Raw genomic sequence first — 23,400 nt, 5'->3', positions numbered from 1 at the left:
TGAAAATAAATGGTGTAAATAATATATTGTAAAATGTACTATTTTTTAGATTTAAATTTTTTTTATTTTTCATTGTCTACGTCTCGATGTCAAGATGATTAATCAAAAGGCTTTTTATCATTAACGCGACCTTTTCCGATGGATTTTTGAGTGCATATCTAGTTCTTACGGTTGCATCCTTAAATAAACTTTTTCCTTTTTTGAAACTTTGATATATTTGTTGAACGCCACGTTTCAGACCGTTGCAGTTTTATATAATTATATAAATTATTTCCTTATTCTTTTTTAAAGTCTCTCGGTTTTCTTCACTCTTACACCCTCGCAAGAAACTCAAAAGAAACAATCTCGAATTCTGCAGTTTTTTTTTTGAAATTTTATCTCGAAGATTTCATTCATTCTTGGGCGCTCTTTCTCTCTGATACATCACGCGATCCTTCGCTGTGCATTTTCTTATGTTCTGTTTTATTTTATTTTTTTATATTTGTTTCTGAGATCTTATTTTTGTCCCTCGACTGAATTCAGGTATCTTCGGCCCCTTTTGATTTGTCACTGAATTCTATGGCGTTTAGGGCTTTTAACCATGAAACCAGAAGATTGCTTTTGAGAGAATGGGGAAATGGGGGTGATTCTAGAGAACATACCATGTTACCCTCTACAAGAATTGTGGTATTTCATTGCTTTTGATCGTTTATTTTTTGTATTTTTAGAGGTTAAATTCTTCTGAGAAATACCCAAATTATGGTATCGGTTATCCCTTTCTAAACTATTTCCTGTATATTTTAAGAGTAAATACGAGAATCGAATTTCTGCCCATTCAGATTGAGACCGTAATCTATCATTCTGTCGTTTTGGAGTTTGAATTCATCGTAATCTATCTTTCCGTGGTTTTGGAGTTTGAATTCATGGTAAGAAAATCGTTGATCTTTTTTTTTTCTTTTGAAGAAAATAACTACCTGCAAAGTTTACAGGGGTTCTTTTGGGTTTATATGATATTTGGTTTTCCATTTTTCTTTAGATATTTCCGGGGGAAATGTCTAGTTGGTTGTTTGCAGTGTGACCCGTAACCTAGTTTTCTGAGACTTCAAACTTTAAAGTCCTTAGAGAAATACGCACTTCTTTTTATCGAAAAAGAATTTCTGCATATTTTTCATGAGTTATTTTCATGTGGTTTTCTTGATGATAAGTTGTGATCATGCAGGGAGATCGGTTCATCCCTGTTCGGGCTGCAATGGACATGGATGTCTCCTCATATTTGCTGCGATCAAAGAATCGGAATAGTGAAATGGTGGTTTCACCATCTAAGGTTAGTTCTCATTAGCAGAATATAATGTATTTAGAAACTGTCTCATGGAGAGGAGTTTAGATGAACTGTCTCATGGAGAGGAGTTTGGGTGAACTGTCTCATGGAGAAACTCTAAGAATGATGCTGTAATACACCAACTTGTGGTCTTCTAGTTAGTCATGCAAGTTTATTGGTTAGGCAAAGTATTCCTGGCAAATTTATGTTGCAATTATCCTGGGGAATGCTAGGTAGTAACATAAAATGCCTTTATACTGGTAACCATGATATGGATTAAAATGTAGGTAGGTTTTGTAGGAATGCTCTGTAGCAAGAGGACATGTAAACCTAATTGAGAGTTCTAAGCTGGAATTTTCCAATTTTAAAAAAACAATCTCTAGATTGTAGTTAGGTATGGTGTTTCTTTTATTGTTTCAGTGTTTCAGGATCTGCAACTTCATGTACAATATGCAATGAACACGATGGCTAAGTTTCAAGTAAATAAGGATAGCTTCTTGGTATAGTTTCTGTCTGGCATAAGATGAATTTGGATTCCAAGAATGCTTGGATCACAATATGGCTTTAGATTCAAAGACCTTAAGTTTTTTATAGGAGATTATTTTCAAATATACAATGCATATATATTTCTATTATTATCCTCCAAGATCTCCTTGGAGCCTAATCTGATTAGTGGAATCTTTCTAAGAATCTTATTCCTTAAGTTTGATATTTTCTGGAAGTCCGAAACCCAAGTCACAACCATAAAAAGATTGTTTCTTGAATTTATCAGATCTGGTGCATTTCCCTCATTTTACATTTCTGATGCCTACGAATTGCCAAGACCTTTATTCAATATTTTTTATGTTTCGACTAATGAAAGCTTGTGCTGATTTAGTGGAATTCAATGGATTATCTAGGATATGAAATTTGAATATGCTGTATTGAGGCCAAATCAAAGTCAATAATTTTGTTATTTATAGATCTGGTGTATTGTGTTCATTAGTTTCTGATGTCTGACAAATTTCTATGACTTTGTTGTTCAAAACATGCAGGAAGAGTATCGGAAACGGCTTGCTAATATTGTGTTAAAGGATCACAACACTTCCGAAAATCATACTCGAATCTTACAATTTCATGCAAAGCCTTGCAAACGCAAACAAAGCAGTGCTTTAGCTGATGATGAAGAACTGCTCCAAATTCCTAAGAAACCACGTAAATTGCTTCGCCATATTCCACAGGTGAGGATGATTTTATCTAAGTGCATTGGGATACAAATTGTGATCAAATATGGGACTTTCTAAATTTAATCCAGAGGACTATGGAAAACCATGGTCCTTAAGGTCATCAGTGTCCATTTTTTTGGAGGTCCCTTTCTCTCTCCATCACTAACCATCACTTTAATGTATTGAATTTTTCTACTGTTCTTAGAAGTACTATATACTTCAATATAAATTTGAATACTAGTATGTCTTGGAAAACAAAGAAAAAATAAAGGATACAAGTTGTGCTCTAGTTCAAATGTATTGATTCTCTTTATATAGACAGCTGAACGCACTCTTGATGCTCCGGATATTGTGAATGACTACTATCTCAATTTGCTCGACTGGAGCACAACAAATGTTGTGGCAATTGGCCTTGGGAATACTGTGTATTTGTGGAATGCTTCCAATTCTGCAATAAACGAGCTGACGCAAGTTCACGAAGATGATGGGCCAATTACAAGTGTTGCATGGGCTCAAGATGGGAATCATATTGCTGTTGGTTTGAACAATTCTGAAGTTCAAATTTGGGATCACTCAACAATGAAAAAGGTAGGTGCCATAAACTGTTAGGTCTTGTAAAAAGAGTATTCGGGTTTTTCTTCCCAAAAGTTAATAGTGTATTGCTGGATTGGAATTCTTCAGGTGAGATCCATGAGGGGCCATTCAGCTCGTGTTGGATCATTGGCATGGCATGGGTCCACATTATGCACAGGTGGTCGTGATAGCAAAATATTGTATCATGATGGTGAGTTGATAAACTTCTAATTATGTACTGGCAAAACCATTTTTGCCAATAAAGAATTACACATCAGTGGCCTTTTTTGTTTAGGAAACAATATAGCTAAGAGCAACCTATTCAAACAGTCCCTTGCTTGATTTTTGTAATTGTACTCCCTCTCTCTCTCTCTCTCTCTCTCTCTCTCTCTCTCTCTCATTGATTATTTTTTTCAATCTTTTTGTTCTTGTATTTATTCACATTTTGCAACTTATATTGTTCCTTTGTTGTTTGCATATGCTTTTAACAAACTCTTTCTTTTGTGGGCAGTACGCAATAGAAATCACATCACATCCCAACTGAGCGCTCATGAACAAGAAGTGTGCGGGTTAAAGTGGTCACTATGTGGTAAACAACTTGCTAGTGGGGGCAATGACAACCTTCTTTATATATGGGATGCACGTTCCATTACATCTAGTCGGCATCTCTTTCGTTTTGATCAACACAAAGCAGCTGTGAAGGCTTTGGCTTGGTGTCCTTACCAAACCAATTTGTTAGCTTCTGGTGGTGGTACAACTGATAGATGTATCAAATTTTGGAACACTCAGAGGGGCATGCTTCTTAACAGCATAGATACAGGTTCTCAAGTATGTTCACTGCAGTGGAATCATCATGAACAAGAAATCCTAAGCTCTCATGGGTTTAGTGAAAATCAACTTATATTGTGGAAGTATCCATCTATGAGAAAGATTACCGAAATTATGGGGCACACTTCTCGGGTTTTACATATGGCACAGGTTTGTCTCATGCAAATCTCTCTCTCTCTCTCTCTCTCTCTCTCTCTCTCTCTCTCTCTCTCTCTCTCTCTCTCTCTCTCTCTCTCTCTCTCTCTCTCTCTCTCTCTCTCTCTCTTTCTCTCTCTCTCTCATGAACTTGGTTTCTTTTGTTCAGAGTCCAGATGGCTTTACAGTAGCAACTGCTGCTGCAGATGAAACACTGCGATTTTGGCAGGTGTTTGGACCAGCAGTCAGTACAACAACTCCAAGGAAGGGAAAAGAAAAAGAGACAGGATTTTCTTCTTTCAATCACGCTTATATAAGATGAGTGTGCAGGTGCAGTCCTTGTTCTTTCTTCTTCTTCTTCTTTTTTTTTTGCATTTATCATATTTAGACATTGCCTGAAATAATCTCTTCTATCTTCCTTTCAATTTTCCAGATTTTGGTATTGATGTTTGTTGTCATGGCCGAAGAGATGAAGCAAAAGATGTCGTGATTACAACACCTAGAAGAAAATGTAGAAGATAATTTATTCTAGATGGACATGCAATTTAGATCAATGGTTATTGTTATGTATTTATACTGGACGGAACGGGAAATTACATCTGGTTATCCTTGTCTTGTATTTATCCGAATGTGACACATAATTACTTCAGGTTACCTTTGTCGCTTCTCCATGCATTACTTCTTAAACAAAACTTGTTAAATCACTTCATTTTCTAATGTTAACAACAACTAGAGTTTTATTCATTTCGTCATTGCATTTGCAGGTTGCTTCTTATATCCAACATTTTGGTTAAAAAAAAAGAAGAAGGAATCGTGAACCATCCCATAGAACCCAATTCAGATGAGGAGATGATAGCAGTTCATTTTTTCTAGAAAGCAGGTAAGCTATAATCCAAATTTTGGATGTTGTGTTGCCTTAATGCCCCGAATCCAACAAAGTCAAGAGAGGGACAAGGGAATAATGCCATCTTTAGGGGTGGAGAACACCACTCCGGCACCGCCTCTCTCTGACTGGAAAGCCCCATGAAAGTACGTCTTCCAGTCGTTTGGTGCTTCTGTATAGAACACTTTTTCATCCAGGAGGTCATTTGATAAGGGAGAATCTGACAGTAAGGGATGTGCAGCTAGAGAGTCGGCTAGGGCTTGGCCTTTGATGGCTTCTGCGGCACATAAGTTATGTCAAATTCCATAAGTAATAGTGACCACTTCGCCAGATGTCCCGATAAACAAGGGCGCGGCATGAGGAATTTGATGGGGTCAGCTCATGAAATGAGTTGGACTTCATGGGCGAGCAAGTAGTGGCGGAGCTTTTGGACCGCGAAGATCAAGCCCAGGCACATCTTCTCAATCGGGAAGTAATTCTTCTCAGCCCCTTGCATCCTACGACTAAGGTAGTACAAGGCGGTCTCTTTCCCTTCTTCATTATGCTGTGCGAGGAGAGCACCAAGTGCCTCATCTAGAGTGGTCACACGTAGAATGAGAGCCTTCCCGGGTATAGGAGCAGAAACAACCGGAGGGTTCAATAGATAGGTTTTGATGTCCACCAAAGCCAACTATGCACCTATTGACATACTTTGTAACTTGTCCAAATAATCCTTACGCATTTTTGAAGCATGCCTATTGACATACTTTGTAGTTTGTCCAAATCCTTGAGCATTTTTGGATTTGTATGTATATTATGGATGGATAAAGAAAGGCATAATACCTCTTTTACTATTTTAGAGTCATAATTTGGACTTTTAAATACTTTGTAACTTGTCCAATAATCCTTAAGCATTTTTGGAACATGCCTATTGACATACTTTGTAACTTGTCCAAATAATCCTTGAGCATTTTTGGATTTGTATGTATATTATGGATGGATGCAGAAAGGCATAATACCTCTTTTACTATTTTAGAGTCCTAATTTGGACTTTTAAATACTTTGTAACTTGTCCGTATAATCCTTAAGCATTTTTGGAACATGCCTATTGACATACTTTGTAACTTGTCCAAATAATCCTTGAGCATTTTTGGATTTGTATGTATATTATGGATGGATGCAGAAAGACATAATACCTCTTTTACTATTTTAGAGTACTAATTTGGACTTTTAAAGACTTTGTCACTTGTCCAAATAATCCTTAAGCATTTTTGGAGCCTTAAGCATACTTTGTAACTTGTCCAAATAATCCTTGAGCATTTTTAGATTTGTATGTATATTATGGATGGATGCAGAAAGGCATAATACCTCTTTTACTACTGTAGAGTCCTAGAAAAATAGAGTCCTAATTTGAACTTTTAAATATGGATAAATTAAATGGTAGGAACTACTTGGAAAAACCATTGCCATTTTTAAAGGGTAGATACCGAGATTTTGGTGAGCTACCCTTTTGGTTGTGAGTGACACTGGACCATGCTTTCACACATCCATATGAAGAGAAATTGATTTGCCCGCAATTAAACAGAAAAATCGGTTTTCCCACATTGCAAAAGCACATTATCAATCATCCCCGAACTTGGATTACTTAATAAATGAAGACTTCTCCTAGGATTATTGGAAGTAATGTCTTTTTCTTGCAGGCAATGGAATCCATAGAGTATGAAGTGCGGCATTTGTACATGAGCTTGGAAGCATTTGTGAAGTTGTTAGAGAGGGAATATATCTAAACAGAAGTAAATCAACACCAGTGAGGATATTGTTCATGAGTGTGAGTTGTTCTCGTTACATGATAAAGCATGCCTACTGATGTTTGGGCAGATGCTTGCCAAACAATCTGCATCTAGAGAGAAGGCCTACTACCTAGGTCTCCTCATCAGGTTTGATTGTTGTGGTATACGCTTCCTAGCAAAATGAGAGGCCATGATGATGATTGGTGCACATATGATCGGCACATCCATCATCGTTCTATGCATACGGGAGGGACAATAAGAAGGGTTCACTCTTGAATCTAGGCAAGAAGAACATGTTGGTGATTTGCTGGTGTGATTGTGGTATTGTATAAATGGTGGTCTAAATTTCTCTTTTATATGATGCTTCCTAAATGTGCAGTATTTAAAAAATTGACCCAATCAATGAACATCAAAGTAAAAGTCTGGGGTTCTTGATATTTGTGTTTTTTCAATTGGATTCTATTTTTGTTATGATCATGTATGAAATTGAAATTATATTTGAGTTGGTGAAATCTGTATAATGTCATGTATTTGATCTAAGTATATGTGTGTTATTAAATGTGAGTACCGGTCTCTCTAAAGATTGTCATGTGAAAGGAATGTATATAACTGTATATTGTCTACCATGTTAATATATGAAGGAAAAGTTTATACAAGGTTGCAACCTTAAAACGCAGAATTACAAATGCACCTCAAATATCCATCGGAGAATGTTGTTCCAATGTTGAAAAACCCTCTAATTGATCATCTCGACATTGAGATGTATGAATATAAAATAAAAAAAGATTTGAGTCTCATGAATAGTGCATCTTGGAACACATTATCTAGACCGTCCGTTTTCAAGATTTCATTTATTTATAGATCTACTTGATTTTAACCATTTTTAGATTTTTAAATTTCATAATTAGATATGAAAATAGATTTTTTAAATAATCTTAAGAATTTTTTACACCAAAATTACATGTTGTAGTAAAATTTGGAGGTGCGGCTTAATTGGATTGTTTAAGGTTGCCACCTTATAGAAACCACACCCTAATATGAAAGGTGTATATTGTAATCAGTATATATGGGAAGGGTACACCTTTCATATTAACCAGGTAGACAATATATACTTTTTTTTCACATGTCATAGACTTATAAAATATATTTTATATGATCAATTATCCAACCCTTCCCGTTTATATTGATTACAATATACACCTTCCATATTAACCAGGTAGATAATATATACTTTCCCTTCACATGTCATAGACTCATAAAATATATTCTATATGATCAATTAGCCTATACTAACGAAATTATTGTTGTTATAATGTATTATTATATATGATAAAGTACTGAGGTGGTACCATGTATCAATCGTTTCACTAGTTTGTAAAGTTAATTTTGCAGCATATTTTACTGTAGTTTTTTCGTTTCAAAATGGCAAAAAGATAAAACAGAAAAGAATAAAAAGCAAGTAAAAAGAAAAGGAGAAAAGATCACATAGCAAAATCATCTCATACAACATATTCAACTTTCAAACAATATTAAGTGAATATGTTTTAATTCAACAATTACTATAGAAAACTGAAAATATATTTTATTAGTGAGTAGTGACAGTGTTAGCCATGGATTCAAGTAAAAGTTTACGTTGACATTTAAAAGTGGTGGTTAGAGTGGCAGGATAGACGTTTAGAATTTTGTTCCTATTGTAGTTTCAAGTAAACATTATTAAAAAAAACATATTACATTAACATTGTCTAAGATTTCTAGGAAGCTAAAACTTCCAAATTGGTACATAAGAAAACGGGTGCGTTATACATAATTGCAAGTTTTATGAGGATTGGACCGGTTATGGACCGGTAAGGCATGGTATGGAGTCTAGACAAGTCTTGTGTGCCTTTTCCCTTTGAGAGGGGAGCCATCAAAAGTTTTGCCCCTTGAGTCATGGTATGACCATCTTTAATTAGTTAGCGAGCATGCAACTCATGCATCAAATGAGATGGGGTGACTCCAAACTCCAATGGTCAGTCCGTTAAACCCTCAACAAATTTTTAAGGGCCCGCATATAGGAGCTGCTTTACAAAAAAAAGTGAGGATGCTAATTTTTTTTATGAAACAATGTATTAGTCGTTTCTAATGAACTTGGCCTTGGCCACACCGCTATATGTTCATATGTTATTAAAATTATGACCCTGCATTTTTCAGAAATCATATTAGCCTTGTTTTTTATTTTATTTCGAATGATGTTGTCAGGTTGTATTTATAATTATGCAATAGAAAGTATAGATCTAATAGGTGGTTAGTTACTGTACACATTCTAAAAAGGCACTTGATAGACTAAGTTTTTTTAACGATTACCAGTCCCAAAGTCCACGACAAAATGGGAAGCAAGCAATTCATGGCTTATCTACTACTTTGGGAGGATGGTTAAGCTCTGGATTGAAAAAACTTGAGACCATTGCTTCTTGCAGTTCCATGCCCTAAACCTATAGAACTAAAAACGTGCAAGTTGCTATTTATTGGTTCTCTAAAGTCCTGCTAAGAAAAGATGAACACCGACTTCTTGCATATTAATTGGATAGACACATCAGTAAAATGGATCTGTGCCTCTGCAAGAGATTGGAAAAACCATAAAACACGCTAAAACCAGTTAATTGTCTCAAACTGGTTAATTCTCTCAATCCAAATTGACATCAAATTGCCAGGGTTTTTCATAATTAGAGTTATTCATAAAATCCTTAATAAATAGATTTTCAAGTTTCCCCTGCAGATTTGAATAACTCGACTATTGCATCACAACTCCAATGCCCTGACCTTACAGAAATAGAAATGTGCAAATTTGCAATCTAGTGGTTCTCCCCAAAAAGCCAACGAAAAGACGAGCACCAAATTCTCACATACTAATTTGGATAGACTCCAATAGAAAATGATTGAGATTGATAAACATGAAACACATGCAAAAATCTGCTTTAATCCAAATTAACATCAAATTGCCAACAGTTTTTCACAAATAGATTTTTTGAGATTCAATCATCAACCACTTTGCCCGGTTGTATGTAAAGCCCTTTCACCCCCAACCCTAAAGCGGAAAAGAAAAGCTCTTTAAGTAATTAGTATATCTTAGCCAAATCCTGTGTGCCTGTAGAGGCAGGAGACATCACATGACAATCCATAAACCCATACCCTACAAATAGGTAATCTAATTACAACTGTGTATGTATGTAAAAGACAGCTGTGGAGAAGAGGGAGGGACAGATTCACATTGAACCATGCCCAAGACCAAGGATCTTGTCGTTAATTCCAGGCCGAGAATATGGGCATAAGCAAGCAGAAGCAACAGAACATAAAGCTCGCGATGGACATAAGCAAGTAACAGAACAGAACATATCAAACCAAAGCCACAACCATTTTAAGTAAATACCCATTTCAAGTTTTACAACTACACGGTTTGCTTCAGCTGGTCACCGCTTTAATAGGACTGAGTTCTACAGAGCAATAGAGCTTATAAACATCACCCAGCAGAGTTGATGCCACAAGCTAGAATGTGTCTTTTAACAACAATATATATCTAAAAGCTTCTAAACTTATGAGGCCAGTACCATTCATGTATTTACAAAGATAAAAAGTTCCACATATTAGGCCAAGAAGGTGCAAGAGAATCAGGATTGGATGGAAGCCACAGTCGAAACAATGGAGTCTATTTGTGGTATAGGCCAAGAAGGTGCAAGAGAATCACGATTGGATAGAAGCCACAGTCGAAACCATGGAGTCTACACCACAAATATTGTGACCCCTGCAAATCTTGTAATACCCTTTCTCACCCCATGTCTCACCCCAGGAGTTCTTGATGATCCAGTAGGCCTTGTCCTTGAGCCTGATAGGTGCATACCCAGCTGAGCCATAGCCTACTATCAGAACCCCGTGGTCCAGATTCCTCTTGCTACAAATGTATGGGCACGAAACCCCACCTATGTATGTTTGCATGAAGACTGCATTGATACCCACTGCATAAAAAGAAGGCATGAATTCAAGTGTGAGAGGAGCATGAATTCAAGTTCTGAGATCAACACTCAGAATGATGTGCTAGACGTTTAATTTCTTGTTGTCAGCTATCTGAGAATGTATGTTGGGAATGTATAATTTTTTATGTATGGAATGTTGGACTAGAAAGAACAGCGAGATTTGGTTTTTTTTGTTTTTTGGGTAAAATAGTGAGATTTATTTTTAAAATAAAATAAATTATTAACAAAGGGATGTTGTTTTAGAATGAAAAGAGAAAATGTATTTAATATAACCTAACTAAACTTGCCAGCATGGAATGTCAGGTTAGAAGGGAAAGGCAAGAAGTATTCCTATAGATTGTATTACAACTCAGAATATAAAATAAAACCCTATACATAGAGATTGGAAACAGAAAAATCCTATTCATTCATTTAGCTGCAATTGCTCTGTGTATGTGTGGCATGTGTGGGGGTCCCCGGGGGATTGGGGGGGTAGGGGGAAGGGGGGGGAGAGAGAGAGAAGCTCGGGTTATGGTGCAGTTACCTGAGAGCGGCCCATTCTTGACAAGATTTGCAGCCATTTGGTCCTCGTCTATTGAGACAACACTGAAGTTGGAGACCTTAGCAGCAATCTTGCTCTTGTCAAACTTGCAGGTGCCACGGTCTGTTCCAGTATATGGGTAGTCTTGCTCTCTCTCCACTCCACCAGCCTTAAGGAGGTACTCGTAGGCGGTCGTCATCAGCCCGCCATTGCAACCTGAATCGCAAGCTCCAGGGTTCGATGGATCACACTGCATCCATCAAACAATTATTGAATTGTCTACAGTAAAATGACAGTATCATACAAAAGAAAAAGGTCCCTGGAAGGGTCTGCTATCCTCATGCGACACAAGTGACCACAGCTCGTTCTTCCAGTGACTGGGTTTGGTAAATAGTAGCAGGAGACAGGAAAAGAATATGAAAAATTCCTGCATGTTCCTTTTGGGACAAATGCAGCTCAAACTATCACCAGTTTTTTATTAATGTATCACCAGTTTCTAATTTATAAGCAGGGAACAGGCATTAACACTGTATATGGCTTCTTACAAGGAATTGAAAAGAATATGCACATAATCTCAAGAAAGTTCTTATCTCCAAATCTCAATTGGGTAGTGCATAGGGTTTGTCTTTCTCACACAATTCACCTTTCTTCAAGTGTTGACATAAGATTTAGACATGATGACACAAAGGATTGACACCTCAGGGTTAAAACCAGGCATCATTCAATACGCAAACACTAACAACATAATCTGAACCACTGCCAAGTCGAAAATAGACACGTTGAATTCCAAGATGAAGAAATGCAAGCACCTACGGCAATATGTTGCTATGAGATAGTGGAATGTAAGTCTCTAACATGGATCTAGGTCAAAATATCATCATAATACTTGTCAAGGAATATATATGAGAAGTCAGAATGCATTCTGTTAAGCTGCAAGTAGTTGTATTTGAATGTGTGCAATGTTTAAAGAGCAATCCAAGATAATAAAGCGAGACAAAACAAAAGAAAAAAGAAGAACGAGACACCATGAGCTTGATACTCTAAGGAGAGTAAAAGGGATGAAAATGGGGAAGGGGGGAAGTCGCAAACCTCATGATCACAGTCAACAAGTTGCTGCTCGCTGAGGCTGACAAGCTCCCTTGTAGCTAAGAAATGAGCTCCTTCCAGTGCTCCTGTGGTACTGAACGACCAGCATGAACCGCAAGAACCCTATCCAACAATTCAAGGCATCAGATAATCAAATTCAAAGAATAATAGCATGAGAATAAGAATAACAAAATTGTAATCAAAACATAAATAAAAAAGACAGTAAAGTAGAAGACATGAAAGAGTAAAAGGAGATAGAAACTAGAAAATAGAATGTGCTATAAAATCATAACCCCGCCCCAGCAACTAAAACATTAGATAATGAGCAACATAAACATATTTGGAGAAGATATAAGACAGTTAAATCAATGAAATGCAAAACAAAATCAATAACCCACCGAACAACTTAATAAAGACAACTTCCAAACAAAAAAAACAGGACAATCGACAGGAAACTATAGGAAGCAGTGGACGAAATCAGGAAGCAAAGCTCCAACCAACTAATCAGAAACCCACCCAGAATTGTGAGACTCCAATAAATCCAAATCAGAGTAAAAGATATAAAACTAAAAAACAAATATTTTGATATAAATAGAATAAAAACTCATCAAACACGAACGATAAAACCTCCTTATAAATCCAGCCAGACATATCCAATTTATAAAAACTCATAAACAAGAAAAATAAAACCTCCTTATAAATCCACCCGACATATCCCAAGTCAAAGGGCTTTCGCTTTTTTATTTTCGAGGCAACAACAGAGAAACCAAGAACCAATCTCAAAAAAAAAAACATTATTCTAATAGCTTGATATATTCTTTTTTTCCAGACAAACTATAAAATAGCCATATTTCACCGTGACAAACAAATTAATAATAACAATTTCAAAACAAACAAAAAGGCATCAAAAGAAATCTATAGGAACCAGTGGACAATCAGAAAGCATAGCTCCAACCGACTAATCAAAAAACAACCCGGCATTGTAAGACCCCAAGAATCTAAATGGGATTTAAAGATAAAGAATTAAAACCAAATATTTTGACATAAATTGAACAAAAACTCATCAAACTTCAGCCAGACATCGCAAGTCAAAACGCTTTTGCTTTCTTAATTTCAAGCCAGCAACAAAGAAACCGATCTCAATAAAGGTTTTTTCTTATAAATAGCTCAATTTTTTTTTTTTTCTTTTATGAGTGACATCAATATCATCACAAAGCAGCCCAAAAATTCACGAAAGGAAGCAAACCCATTGACAAAATTTCCTAGACAAAGTCAAAATAGCCATATCTCACCCCACCATCATAATCATAGCCTTTTCCCAATTAATTGGGTTATCTCAACCCACCAAACAACTTAATTATGATAACTAAAAGAAAAAGAAAAGGAAACCGCAAATCAAACGGAATATATAGGAAGCAGTGCATGAAACAGAAAGCAAAGCTCTAACCAACTGGTCAGAAAACAACCAAGCATTGTAAGACTCCAAAAATCCAAATAGGAATAAAAGATTAAAAAAAAAAAACTAAAAACGAAATATTTCGATATAAATTCAATAATAACTCATCAAACAATATAAAACCTCCCTATATATTCAGCCAAACATATCCCAAGTCAAAACGATGTTTTTTATTTTTAATCCAACAACAAAGAAACCAATCTCAATAGATTTATTTCTCATAAATAGCACATTAGGTTCTTTTCGTTTAGGGGTGAGCTCAACCTCATCACAAAACAACCAAAAAAATCACCAAACGCAGCAATCCCACAGGTATTCATATTAAAAGTAGACCAGCAATAAATTTGACCAAAAATCGTAGACAAACTCAAATTATCCATATATCAACCCAAGCACATGAAGACAAAAGCTAGCAATTAAACCAACAACAATCAATATGAAAAAAAAAAAAAAAAGGCAGCAAATAGAACTTGAAAAAACAAACCTACCATCTCAAATTTGCCATATTCCAATGCAAAAACATGAAAACAACAACAGAAAAGAAAATCCATCGAACCAATAATTATATGACACACTGAACAATCATCAAGAGGAATCAAACACAAGTTATATATAGATATATAAATAGATGGAGAGAGGGAGAGAGGGAGAGGGAGAGATACCTGATTCTTAATAGGAGTAACAGCACCATGATCACGCCAATCAAAATCCGCAGGTAAATCATTAGTGGGCAAGATCGGAGCTTCAGGAAGGTTCGACTTCAGGAAATCAAGCTTCCCCTTGAGCCCTAGATATCTCTCCTGAAACTCCTCCTCTGTGAGATCAGAGAACTGGGTAACTCCATGAACAGCAGTAGGGTCCAAGATCTGGTGTCTTCTTGCCCTAGCCATGTTCGCCTTGAACACAGAGAACCTGTAATTGTGCTCAGCTTCATTAGAATACTCCTTTCCAAACTTTCTCTTGAAGAGAGAGAAGTGTCCCTCTGCACCGAGAAGAGAGTTGCCAGCGTCGTCAGAGGTCACCTGTCGAATGATCGGATCCTCTGCTTGAGTTGCAGAGATGAGAGAGAGAGAGGAGAGAGAGAGGAGAGAGAAAAGGAGGACAGTTGCAGAGGAAGCCATGGTATCCAGAGAGATAGGGAATGTTTGGTAGAGAGAGAAAGACAGGAGGCGGGTATGTCCCGTAACTTGTCTCCGATTATATAGAGGGGACGAGCTATTGGTGGGGAGGGTCCAATCATGATTAACCACGTGGCACCACAGAAACTTGCACATACATCTCTACGGATAATAATACTTTGGGGGAAAGGCCCCCATGCGTTCTGAATTTCTTGGTGTTGACTAATATGCCCCCAAGATTGGTTATAATGACGATTACGTGACGGGTTTGGTGAAAACCTGCCAAAATTCATGAAATGATTTGGTCGGGTTTTTTTTTCTTTTATTTGGAGCATAGACGTAGAAGTTAAAAAAAAAATTTACAACGTCATCATAGTATTTTTCTGATTAATTGGAGTGAACTACATGGATGTAAATCTTGATCTCCCTTTATACAATCATTTTACTCTATTAAATGTCATACTCTTAGTGGGGTTGTAAGTCTTTTTATTTTTCGTACTACTTTCAATTTTCTTTTTTCGAGCTGAACTCTTGTCCGTTTCGATCTTTTTACTGGAATTAACTTACATCTCCTATCATGTGTTATACTTGATCAGCACTACACATAGTCCGCCTAACTAAATCTACTATTTCTCATCTTGTCATTTTCAATTCTTTTATTTAAATTAACTTTCATCTCTTACCAGATGTTATACTTGATAAGCGCCACACATAGTCAATCCAACTAAATCTACTCTCCCATCGTATTGATTATTGGTACAACACCTAAAATAGGTCAACATTGTTCTATTTTATACCTAATTGATCAAAAAACAATTCATAAAATATCATCACTATAACACTTGAAGACCAAATTGATTTTATCCTTCTGGCCTTCAAGTATCAATCCCAATATGTCGAGTAAGCCTAGCACTTACAGCGTGTTTGTTTTATGGTTACTTTCTCAATGCCACCCCTTTTAAGATTTACCATAGAAGTGGCAACCTCCTAAAAACGACTTCCATTGATGGTGTTTTTTAAGGCATCCAGAAACACCAATTTCCACGTTTTTTAAAGCATTCAGAAGCACCAATTTCCACTCATAGAATCTGCACTTTTATAAGCTTATTTAAAAGAAATGCACCCTTAATGTCTTAAATGTGGTATACGAGTTCAGCACTTCAAGTGCCTGCATGTAACACTTCTTTTTACGTCTACCCATTTGCTCCATTGGACAAAAGCCCGACCTAGGAGTCTTTTTAGGACCTAAACTTCAGTTTATTTCAATTTTTTAAATGTGGAAAATCTTCAAGTAGCTTTTGAACTCAAGGAACCAATTTGATAATATTTGCTCCGGCATGAGCACACTATTTAATAACATTTGAATAACTATTAGGCACTTGAAATTCCAAAGCTATATATTACAGTAATTTTTCCAGTCAAAGACATGGCCAGTTGTTCAGCGTCGAACTCATCGCTATACAAATCCTGAACCATCATTCTGCTCTATTAAAGGACATACTCTAAAAAAAAAAATCAAATCAGTTTGACACTTCTTCTAGTATCAAACAAGAGAATTTTGGAAAGAATTTTTTTTCCAAAAAAACAATAGATTTGGGCATACAATATAATAAAATGTGAGCAAGTTTTTCTAATTTTCAAAATAAAAAAAGAGAAGAGATTTTAAAGTTAATTTCTCTTTTTTTTCTAAATTCTAATTAAGAGCATATACACTATGCTCCCTTCGGGTGTATAGTTTACTTCTACTCCCCCAGTTATAATACCTACTCGGGAAGATTTTTCATTATCAAAATTTGGGAACCACTAAAGAATTACTAGATGATTGTTCTCTAAAAATAAATAAATTTTGAGTTTTATAATACTTAGATCTAACCATCTGAAAATTGGACCGTCTATATTCAATCTCAAGACGTAGATTGTTTCAAGTGCATATAAAGTACAATTAGGGGAAAAAAAATTACTGAAGAACTAAATAAACAGGTGAAAAAGGATTCATCACCTCTAGAGGTGACAAGCTCTAGGTTCATCATTGGAGAGCACTGTTCCTTTTTCCAAGGGGCCTATCTTGTACTCTTTCGAATGTGTTATAACAAACAAATCACATTCTCAATGCTTATGCCCGAGATTCATATATTTGTCTAGATTCATATATTTGTCTGCTATATGCAACTTGTTCTCCACACAACGTGATACATGTATCAATCAATCTAAATAATACATAGGCTCCTTGGATAGCTGCTTATTTAGAAAAGGAGAACATTTATATAGAGCTGAGGCCGTAAACAAACAAATTAGAGCCCAACTCAAAAATTTCACTTGAAGAGGTTGTTTTGATGGGCAAATATCCTCAAATCGATCATCTCTACATCAAGATGCATGCACATGAGAAAAAAGTGGATTTCTAGTTTTGAAAATAGTGCATCTTGTAATGCATTTTTTGACTGTCAATTTTTCAAGATTTTCAAGTTTTCATATATTTGCTCGGTATATACTATCTTCGAATCTTTAAATTTTATAATTAAAGATGAGAATATATTTTGTTATCACAAAAAATTTCAGTATTGAAACCACATTTCTTGACACTATTTGAAGGTGCGCTTTACTCTGATTGTTTAGAGCCTCAGTTATATACAAACCACACTGTTTAGAAATATCTCAAGTGCCCTCATTACCTTGAGAAACCACCATTCTATGTGGAAAAATGAGCCCACTTAGCATATTTTCTAGATAATTTATCGCTAATATATCTTAATTTTAAGATAATCATAAAAAAAAACTCAAACTTCCCAAATCCTCACCCACACCATTTTTTTCAATTTTCAGCATTTTTTTATGAAAATACCCTTTACGGTAGTCTTTCTACCGTAATGCATTGCGACTATTACGGTAATTAAAATACTGTTGTAAATAGAGATAGAATTACGATACTTCTAGCACCGTAATAACATAAATATCTATAATGGTACTTTAATTACCTAATAATATAGAGTATTACGATAATTAAAATACTGTAATACTTTAAAGTAGTATTACGGTAATTTAAATACCGTAATATTATCCAACTCAACACGATTTACCATTTATTTACTCCCTCGACAAAAATTCACGCTATCTGTAAATTTTCAAATATAAAATTTTTAGGATATAATATCTACTTAATTTTTATATGGTTCTCAAAATTTTAGAAAGGAAATACGCTTAAATAGGTGTTTTCGAGAGAGGGAGTAGATCCACATCGTGCTCCCATTGGAACTTAGGTTTTTTGAAAAAGGTAGCCCTGATATTAGCTTTGGTTTAAAGCTTTTAAGCTTTTAATATATAGCCCATGGGAGCACGATGTGGATCTACTCCCTCGCTCAAAAACACCTATTTAAGCATATTTCCGTTCTAAAATTTCGATAACCATAAAAAATTAAGTAGATATTATATCTTAAAATTTTGAAATTTGAAAAATTACAGCTACCGTCGATTTTTATCGAGGGAGTAAAGAAATAGTAGGCTCGAGAGAGTAAAAAATCTTCCGCGTTGAGTTGGGCAATATTACGGTATTTAAATCACTGTAATACTACTTTAAAGTATTACGGTATTTTAATTACCAAAATATTCTATGTTATTACGGTAATTAAAGTACTGTAATAGATTTTTATGTTATTACTCTAGTATCGTAATTCTTTCTCTATGTACAACAGTATTTTAATTACCGTAATGGTCGCAATGTATTATGGTAGAAAGACTACCATAAAATGTGTTTTTGTCCATAAAATAGAAAAAATTGGAAAAAAAGGGGGCGTGCGAGGTTTGGGAAGTTGGGGGTTATTTGAGTTTTACTTCAAATTAAGATATATTAATTTCTAAAAGGTGTGGTTTGTATAGAACCGAGGTTCTAAACAATCAAAGCAACATACACCTTCAAATAGTATAAATAAATGTGGTTTCAATACTGAAAATCTTTGCGATAGCCTACAAATATATTATCATCTTTAATTATAAAATTTAAAACTTCAAAAATAGTGTAGATCGAACAAATCTACAAAAATCTTTAAAATTGACGGTAAAGAAATACGTTACAAAATGCATTATTTTCTAAATTGAAATTCATTTTTTTCTCATATCCATGCATCTTGATGTCGAGATGATCAATTTGAACATATTTGGGCATCAAAGCAATCTATTTTAGGGAAATTTTTAAGGTGAGCTCTAATTTGATTGTTCATATACTCCACTCTATACATATTTTTCCTATTTGTTTAATATCTCGAGACTAATAGAAAAGAACCAATTATGACATAACATGACGCACCAACATGACGCACCACTGTAAATCCCTCTTCCTTGGCCCATTCCCCAAATTTTTATTTTTATTTGGAAAAGAGCCTCACCCTAATTGATTTAACATTTTACAACATTACATCAGCTCAAAGCTCAATTCTTGCCAAGGGTTGGGCCCTCTCTCAAGTGACTCGTACCAAAAAGAGGGTGAGGGATTGAGTTGTGGTGGTAGCATCTCCATACCAAGTTATCATGTTGGGGTTTTTAATTCCATTAATATTTTTAAAAAGCTAAGTACTTATCTATTTGAAAAAATAGGTAGGAGCTTGCCTTCTCTATTGAATTACCAAAAAAAAAAAGTACGGCAAAAATGTTTTTAAAAACATAGCAAAAATGTTTTTAAAAGTTTGTGCTTTTTTTTGCCCTAGTTCTTTGATCCAAAAAAAACCTACTTCGAACTAGAAAAACTCTCATTCTTCAATTCTACAAACCTTAGTTTGCATCAAGAAGCCATAACACAGTGAAAACCAAAGCAACATTATGAAATATGAAGCTCTCAAAAAATTAAAAACCTAAGTTGAAGAAGAGAAAAGTATTTTTTGTGTAGAGGAAGAAATGAAAGATCATTAATTTGGTTCAATGAAATAGAAATTTTCTTCGCATTTTGCCCACTTTTATTGGGATAATTTAGAGACTTATTTGACATAACTATATTATATAAGTGTATACCATACGATCATCCATTTTTAGTACAAAAAACTAAAAAAATTATGATACACCAAGCCATTAGATGCAAAATTAGGCAGCTAGGGATGTTTTGTATGGCTTGAGAAGGGATTTCTTAGAATCACATTTGTAGCATGCCATAAGAATTGTAGCATGCCCTAAGAATAAGTGATTGTCACTTTTTTGTATCAAAAGTAGATGGTCTTCTTGTATATTGTTTTATATAAGATCGCTTTTCAATGTGTATGAGCTTGTATAGGAAAATGTGTAAAGATAATTTAATCATAAAAGATAATTTAGTCAGGCTTGTCGGATTTATCTCACACATTCAAACAGGCCCTAAAGGTATCAATTAATATTGCAAGTGTTTAGGTTCCTTTTGAACATATTCATATTTCCTGCTAAGGAATGAGGTATTTTTAACACTCATAATTCTTGCTAAGTTGCATTTACGCTATTATTTTCATCACCTTATGATTTAGGTGTTGTTGAGTCTCCTTATATAACATTGTCAATGATGACGATGATGATGACGATGATAATAATAATAATAATGATATATGGTTTTTGATGGGGTTTTGAAAATTTGTAAAATGTAAAATTAGCTTATTTGTAAAATATGAGAACCTTTTTTGTGCCTTATGAGCCCATCTTCATGGGAATCACTTATTTAATAGAATAAAGGCACAACCCATAGGGTATTATATAATGTTTATTTGCTCCCTTGAATAAAACCCCAACTAGAAATAATTGTAGGACCACAATATTTGGGGACATAACCTCTTCAACCCAGAGATTAACCTCAATAAAAGAAATTTCCTTAATTGTACATTTTGTGTACTTGAGAAAAATAATGTCTCGAGATTTAATAGAAATAGAGACCTAATTAGATGATGAGATCTAAGTATTAGTTAAATTATATTTTTAATTAATCACCTAATAATTCTTAAGTGGTTCCAAAAATTTCAGATTAACAAAATCCTCCCAAATAGTCTTCTTACATAGAAGTAAACTAGCATTGTATACCTACTCCAAACATAAACAACATCATAAAAAATAACAAAGAAAACACATTGTTCCACGAAACTTGTCCAAGGAAAAGACAACAATCCCAAGAAACCAAAACCCAAAAAAAACTGATAACACCAAAAATAAAGGGTTACGTTCTGCGCTTCTATGTTTAGTAATCACACCCATCTATGCAAGGATTCCTCCATATCATGAGCTAGAAGGATGGGTTCGAGTAAAAAATCATGGGTGTGAAAGTTGATATAGTATTGTATTTTGGGTGTGGTTTTTGTAACGTTGCAATCTTAAACAATCTAATAAGGCTCACCTCGAAATTTTATCATAACATGTAATTTTGGTGTAAAAAATTCTTAAGATTATCTGAAAATCTACTTTCATCTCTAAATATAAAATTGTAAACTCTATAAGGGGCAAGAATCAAGTAGATCTATAAACATATGAAAATCTTGAAAATGGACGGTCTACATAATGTGTTGCAAGGTGCATTGTTTCTAGGACTCAAGATCTTTTTTTTTAAATTAATACATCTTGATGTCAAGATGATTAATTAGAGGATTTTTCAACATTAAAACAACATTTTCTGATAGATTTTTGAGATACACTTTTAATTCTACAATTTAAGGTTGCAACTCTATATAAACTTTTACCTTTATATTTACATAATTAAATCCCCCAAAAAGAAAGAGAGGGTGATTGTGACATTATCCACTGATCACATAAATAAACAAGAATCTACATCAACACCGTCATCACCAAAACAGAGCATACCACAACAGAAATCATTCCAAATTTCTCGATATTGCTAGATGCATCTGACTAATGAGATACGTCGGCGGTCGCAGGTACAGGCACCTCCTCTTGGGACATCGCGGACGACTTATCCAAGGCCAGTGTGTCACTGCTCATCAATGTCGATGAAGTCGGTGCATCAAATACTACTCTTTGAAGGTTCCTTTCACAAAAAAAAAAAAAAAAAAACCTATCCTTTAAAGGTACTATATCGTAGCCATATTTACTATAATTCAGCATTCTCAGGATCCAGGGACCACAATAGCTTCAACCAAATACACATCAAGATGGGTAACATGCACATAATTAGTAGTCAAATTAGAACTCGAATTATGGGTGACAATAATGGTGTTCTTGAATGGGAGAGTATGGAGTAGGTGGATGATATCAGAGGGGACTGAGAGGGACAAGGAAAGTGGAGAACGGAAGAACAAATGAAGGTGTTGAGGCCATGTATGTCGACGAGTTCCCCGAGTTGAAGGTGGTGATGGGGTTTAGGGTGAGAGAGAAAGGGCGAAGAGGAGGATGAAGAAGAGGACAGCCTAGAGAGGAAACATGATACATACCATGGTTATCAATACTGGACTGAACATGTTTTCTATCCGGTCGAACATCAAATTTGTGCCTTGGTTGGTCTATTCAAGTTAAAAACTGGTTTTCGTAAAATTGGTGAAAATTAGTTGGACAATTGTTTTGATGCAATATATATCGTCAGATCTGTCCAGATTCAATCTGGCCCGTTGGGCTCATATGTTTATATGAGCTAGTGGGCTAATATCAGCTTTTTCTTTATATATATATATATATATATATATATATATATATATATATATATATATATATATATATATTATTTTATTTTGATTTTTTCTAAAAAAAATCAATTCAATCATTTTGAACAGTAGTTTAACTAGTTTTGATTTGACCAAACCCCTCAAATGCACAATAGCCTTTAATCCTTGCTTGGTTAGAGCTATTGTGACTACTTGTTGCGTATCTATGTGTACATAATTATATTTTTGTTTTTCTTTTAATAATTTTTTAATGAAATCTTGTATGAGAGTCTGATCATCTCTTAATGACAGTTTTTTCTATTGTCCTAACAATATATTTAGCTCGAAGGTTAAAAGTTCCAATCCTATAGATACTAGTAAGTTTTACAGTAGGTAGTTTTGACTTGATCTTAAGTATTTAGTACCATAAAATTATAATTGTTACTATCTAGAACTTCCTGTTCCATTTCGAATTCAATCCTAGTTTGGCTCAAAGTCTCCATTTAACCTTCAATTACTACATTTGACCTGCTTAAAACATTCTGCCTAGCGGTAACTATCTCAATGCACACTAGCCTTTAAAAGCCCTTATCAACTCAAACGAGCATACAATAGCCTTCCCTCACTGATAAAATAATTGCTTACTGGTTGGCTTCCATCTTTGATTATCAGTTGCCTCATCTCTAGTTAAATTTTAACTTTAAGCAAAACTAAAGTTTGGAAATACTAGTTAGTAACTAGTTACTCTAAACTGGGTTTTTATTGCAAATTTTGCTCTGATACTATTTCGGACAAAGCACGGGAAGTACTAGCGTTACAGCTAATAAAGTGCATGAATAGTGCTAAACTAATAGTCCGAGTGAATGGTGCATAATGAATAGTATTATGTGACAATGAACCTATCTACCGTAAATAGTATATTATTTAAAATTTAGTA

General features: G+C 34.9%; 2 protein-coding genes across 5 annotated transcripts; one reads left to right on the top strand and one right to left on the bottom strand.

Annotated features, from left to right (window-relative positions):
• The first annotated feature begins 142 nt into the window (after positions 1-142).
• On the top strand, positions 143-7,230 carry LOC18424131 (cell division cycle 20.2, cofactor of APC complex). 4 transcript variants are annotated; one of them, XM_088847633.1, is made up of 11 exons: positions 149-666; positions 819-905; positions 1,199-1,303; positions 2,332-2,517; positions 2,821-3,090; positions 3,184-3,286; positions 3,587-4,053; positions 4,208-4,368; positions 4,472-4,688; positions 4,803-5,429; positions 6,601-7,230. In XM_088847633.1, exons 1-8 carry the CDS (start codon positions 559-561, stop codon positions 4,358-4,360), a joined length of 1,479 nt encoding a protein of 492 aa, XP_088703759.1. In that variant the 5' UTR covers positions 149-558; the 3' UTR covers positions 4,361-4,368; positions 4,472-4,688; positions 4,803-5,429; positions 6,601-7,230. The 4 variants fall into 4 exon arrangements, with proteins under 4 accessions (XP_088703761.1, XP_088703760.1, XP_088703759.1 ...); XM_088847635.1 differs by lacking the exon at positions 819-905 and having other exon boundaries at positions 143-666; XM_088847632.1 differs by lacking the exon at positions 6,601-7,230 and having other exon boundaries at positions 4,803-5,754.
• Positions 7,231-10,062: 2,832 nt separating this feature from the next.
• On the bottom strand, positions 10,063-14,930 carry LOC18424130 (putative cysteine protease RD19B). Its single transcript, XM_020661594.2, has 4 exons — positions 14,422-14,930; positions 12,307-12,426; positions 11,221-11,467; positions 10,063-10,679 (listed from the first exon to the last, which is right to left on the bottom strand). Exons 1-4 carry the CDS (start codon positions 14,878-14,880, stop codon positions 10,408-10,410), a joined length of 1,098 nt encoding a protein of 365 aa, XP_020517253.1. The 5' UTR covers positions 14,881-14,930; the 3' UTR covers positions 10,063-10,407.
• Positions 14,931-23,400: the final 8,470 nt, after the last annotated feature.

The sequence above is a fragment of the Amborella trichopoda genome, chromosome 9, assembly GCF_054954075.1.
Source record: "Amborella trichopoda isolate Santa Cruz 75 chromosome 9, AtrichopodaSantaCruz75HAP2 v2.0, whole genome shotgun sequence".
NCBI classification, from domain to species: domain Eukaryota; kingdom Viridiplantae; phylum Streptophyta; class Magnoliopsida; order Amborellales; family Amborellaceae; genus Amborella; species Amborella trichopoda.
Note: the sequence above shows the minus strand (reverse complement) of the source record. Positions and strands in the feature narration are given on the sequence as shown.

Coding starts and splice junctions, on each gene's coding strand:
- LOC18424131 (XM_088847633.1), top strand. CDS start 559: ATGGCGTTTAGGGCTTTTAACCATGAAACCAGAAGATTGCTTTTGAGA. Junction 1,304..2,331: donor TGGTGGTTTCACCATCTAAG/GTTAGTTCTCAT, acceptor CAAAACATGCAG/GAAGAGTATCGGAAACGGCT. Junction 4,054..4,207: donor GGGTTTTACATATGGCACAG/GTTTGTCTCATG, acceptor TCTTTTGTTCAG/AGTCCAGATGGCTTTACAGT.
- LOC18424130 (XM_020661594.2), bottom strand. CDS start 14,880: ATGGCTTCCTCTGCAACTGTCCTCCTTTTCTCTCTCCTCTCTCTCTCC. Junction 11,468..12,306: donor TTGTTGACTGTGATCATGAG/GTTTGCGACTTC, acceptor TGATGGATGCAG/TGTGATCCATCGAACCCTGG. Junction 10,680..11,220: donor CAAGAATGGGCCGCTCTCAG/GTAACTGCACCA, acceptor CTTTTTATGCAG/TGGGTATCAATGCAGTCTTC.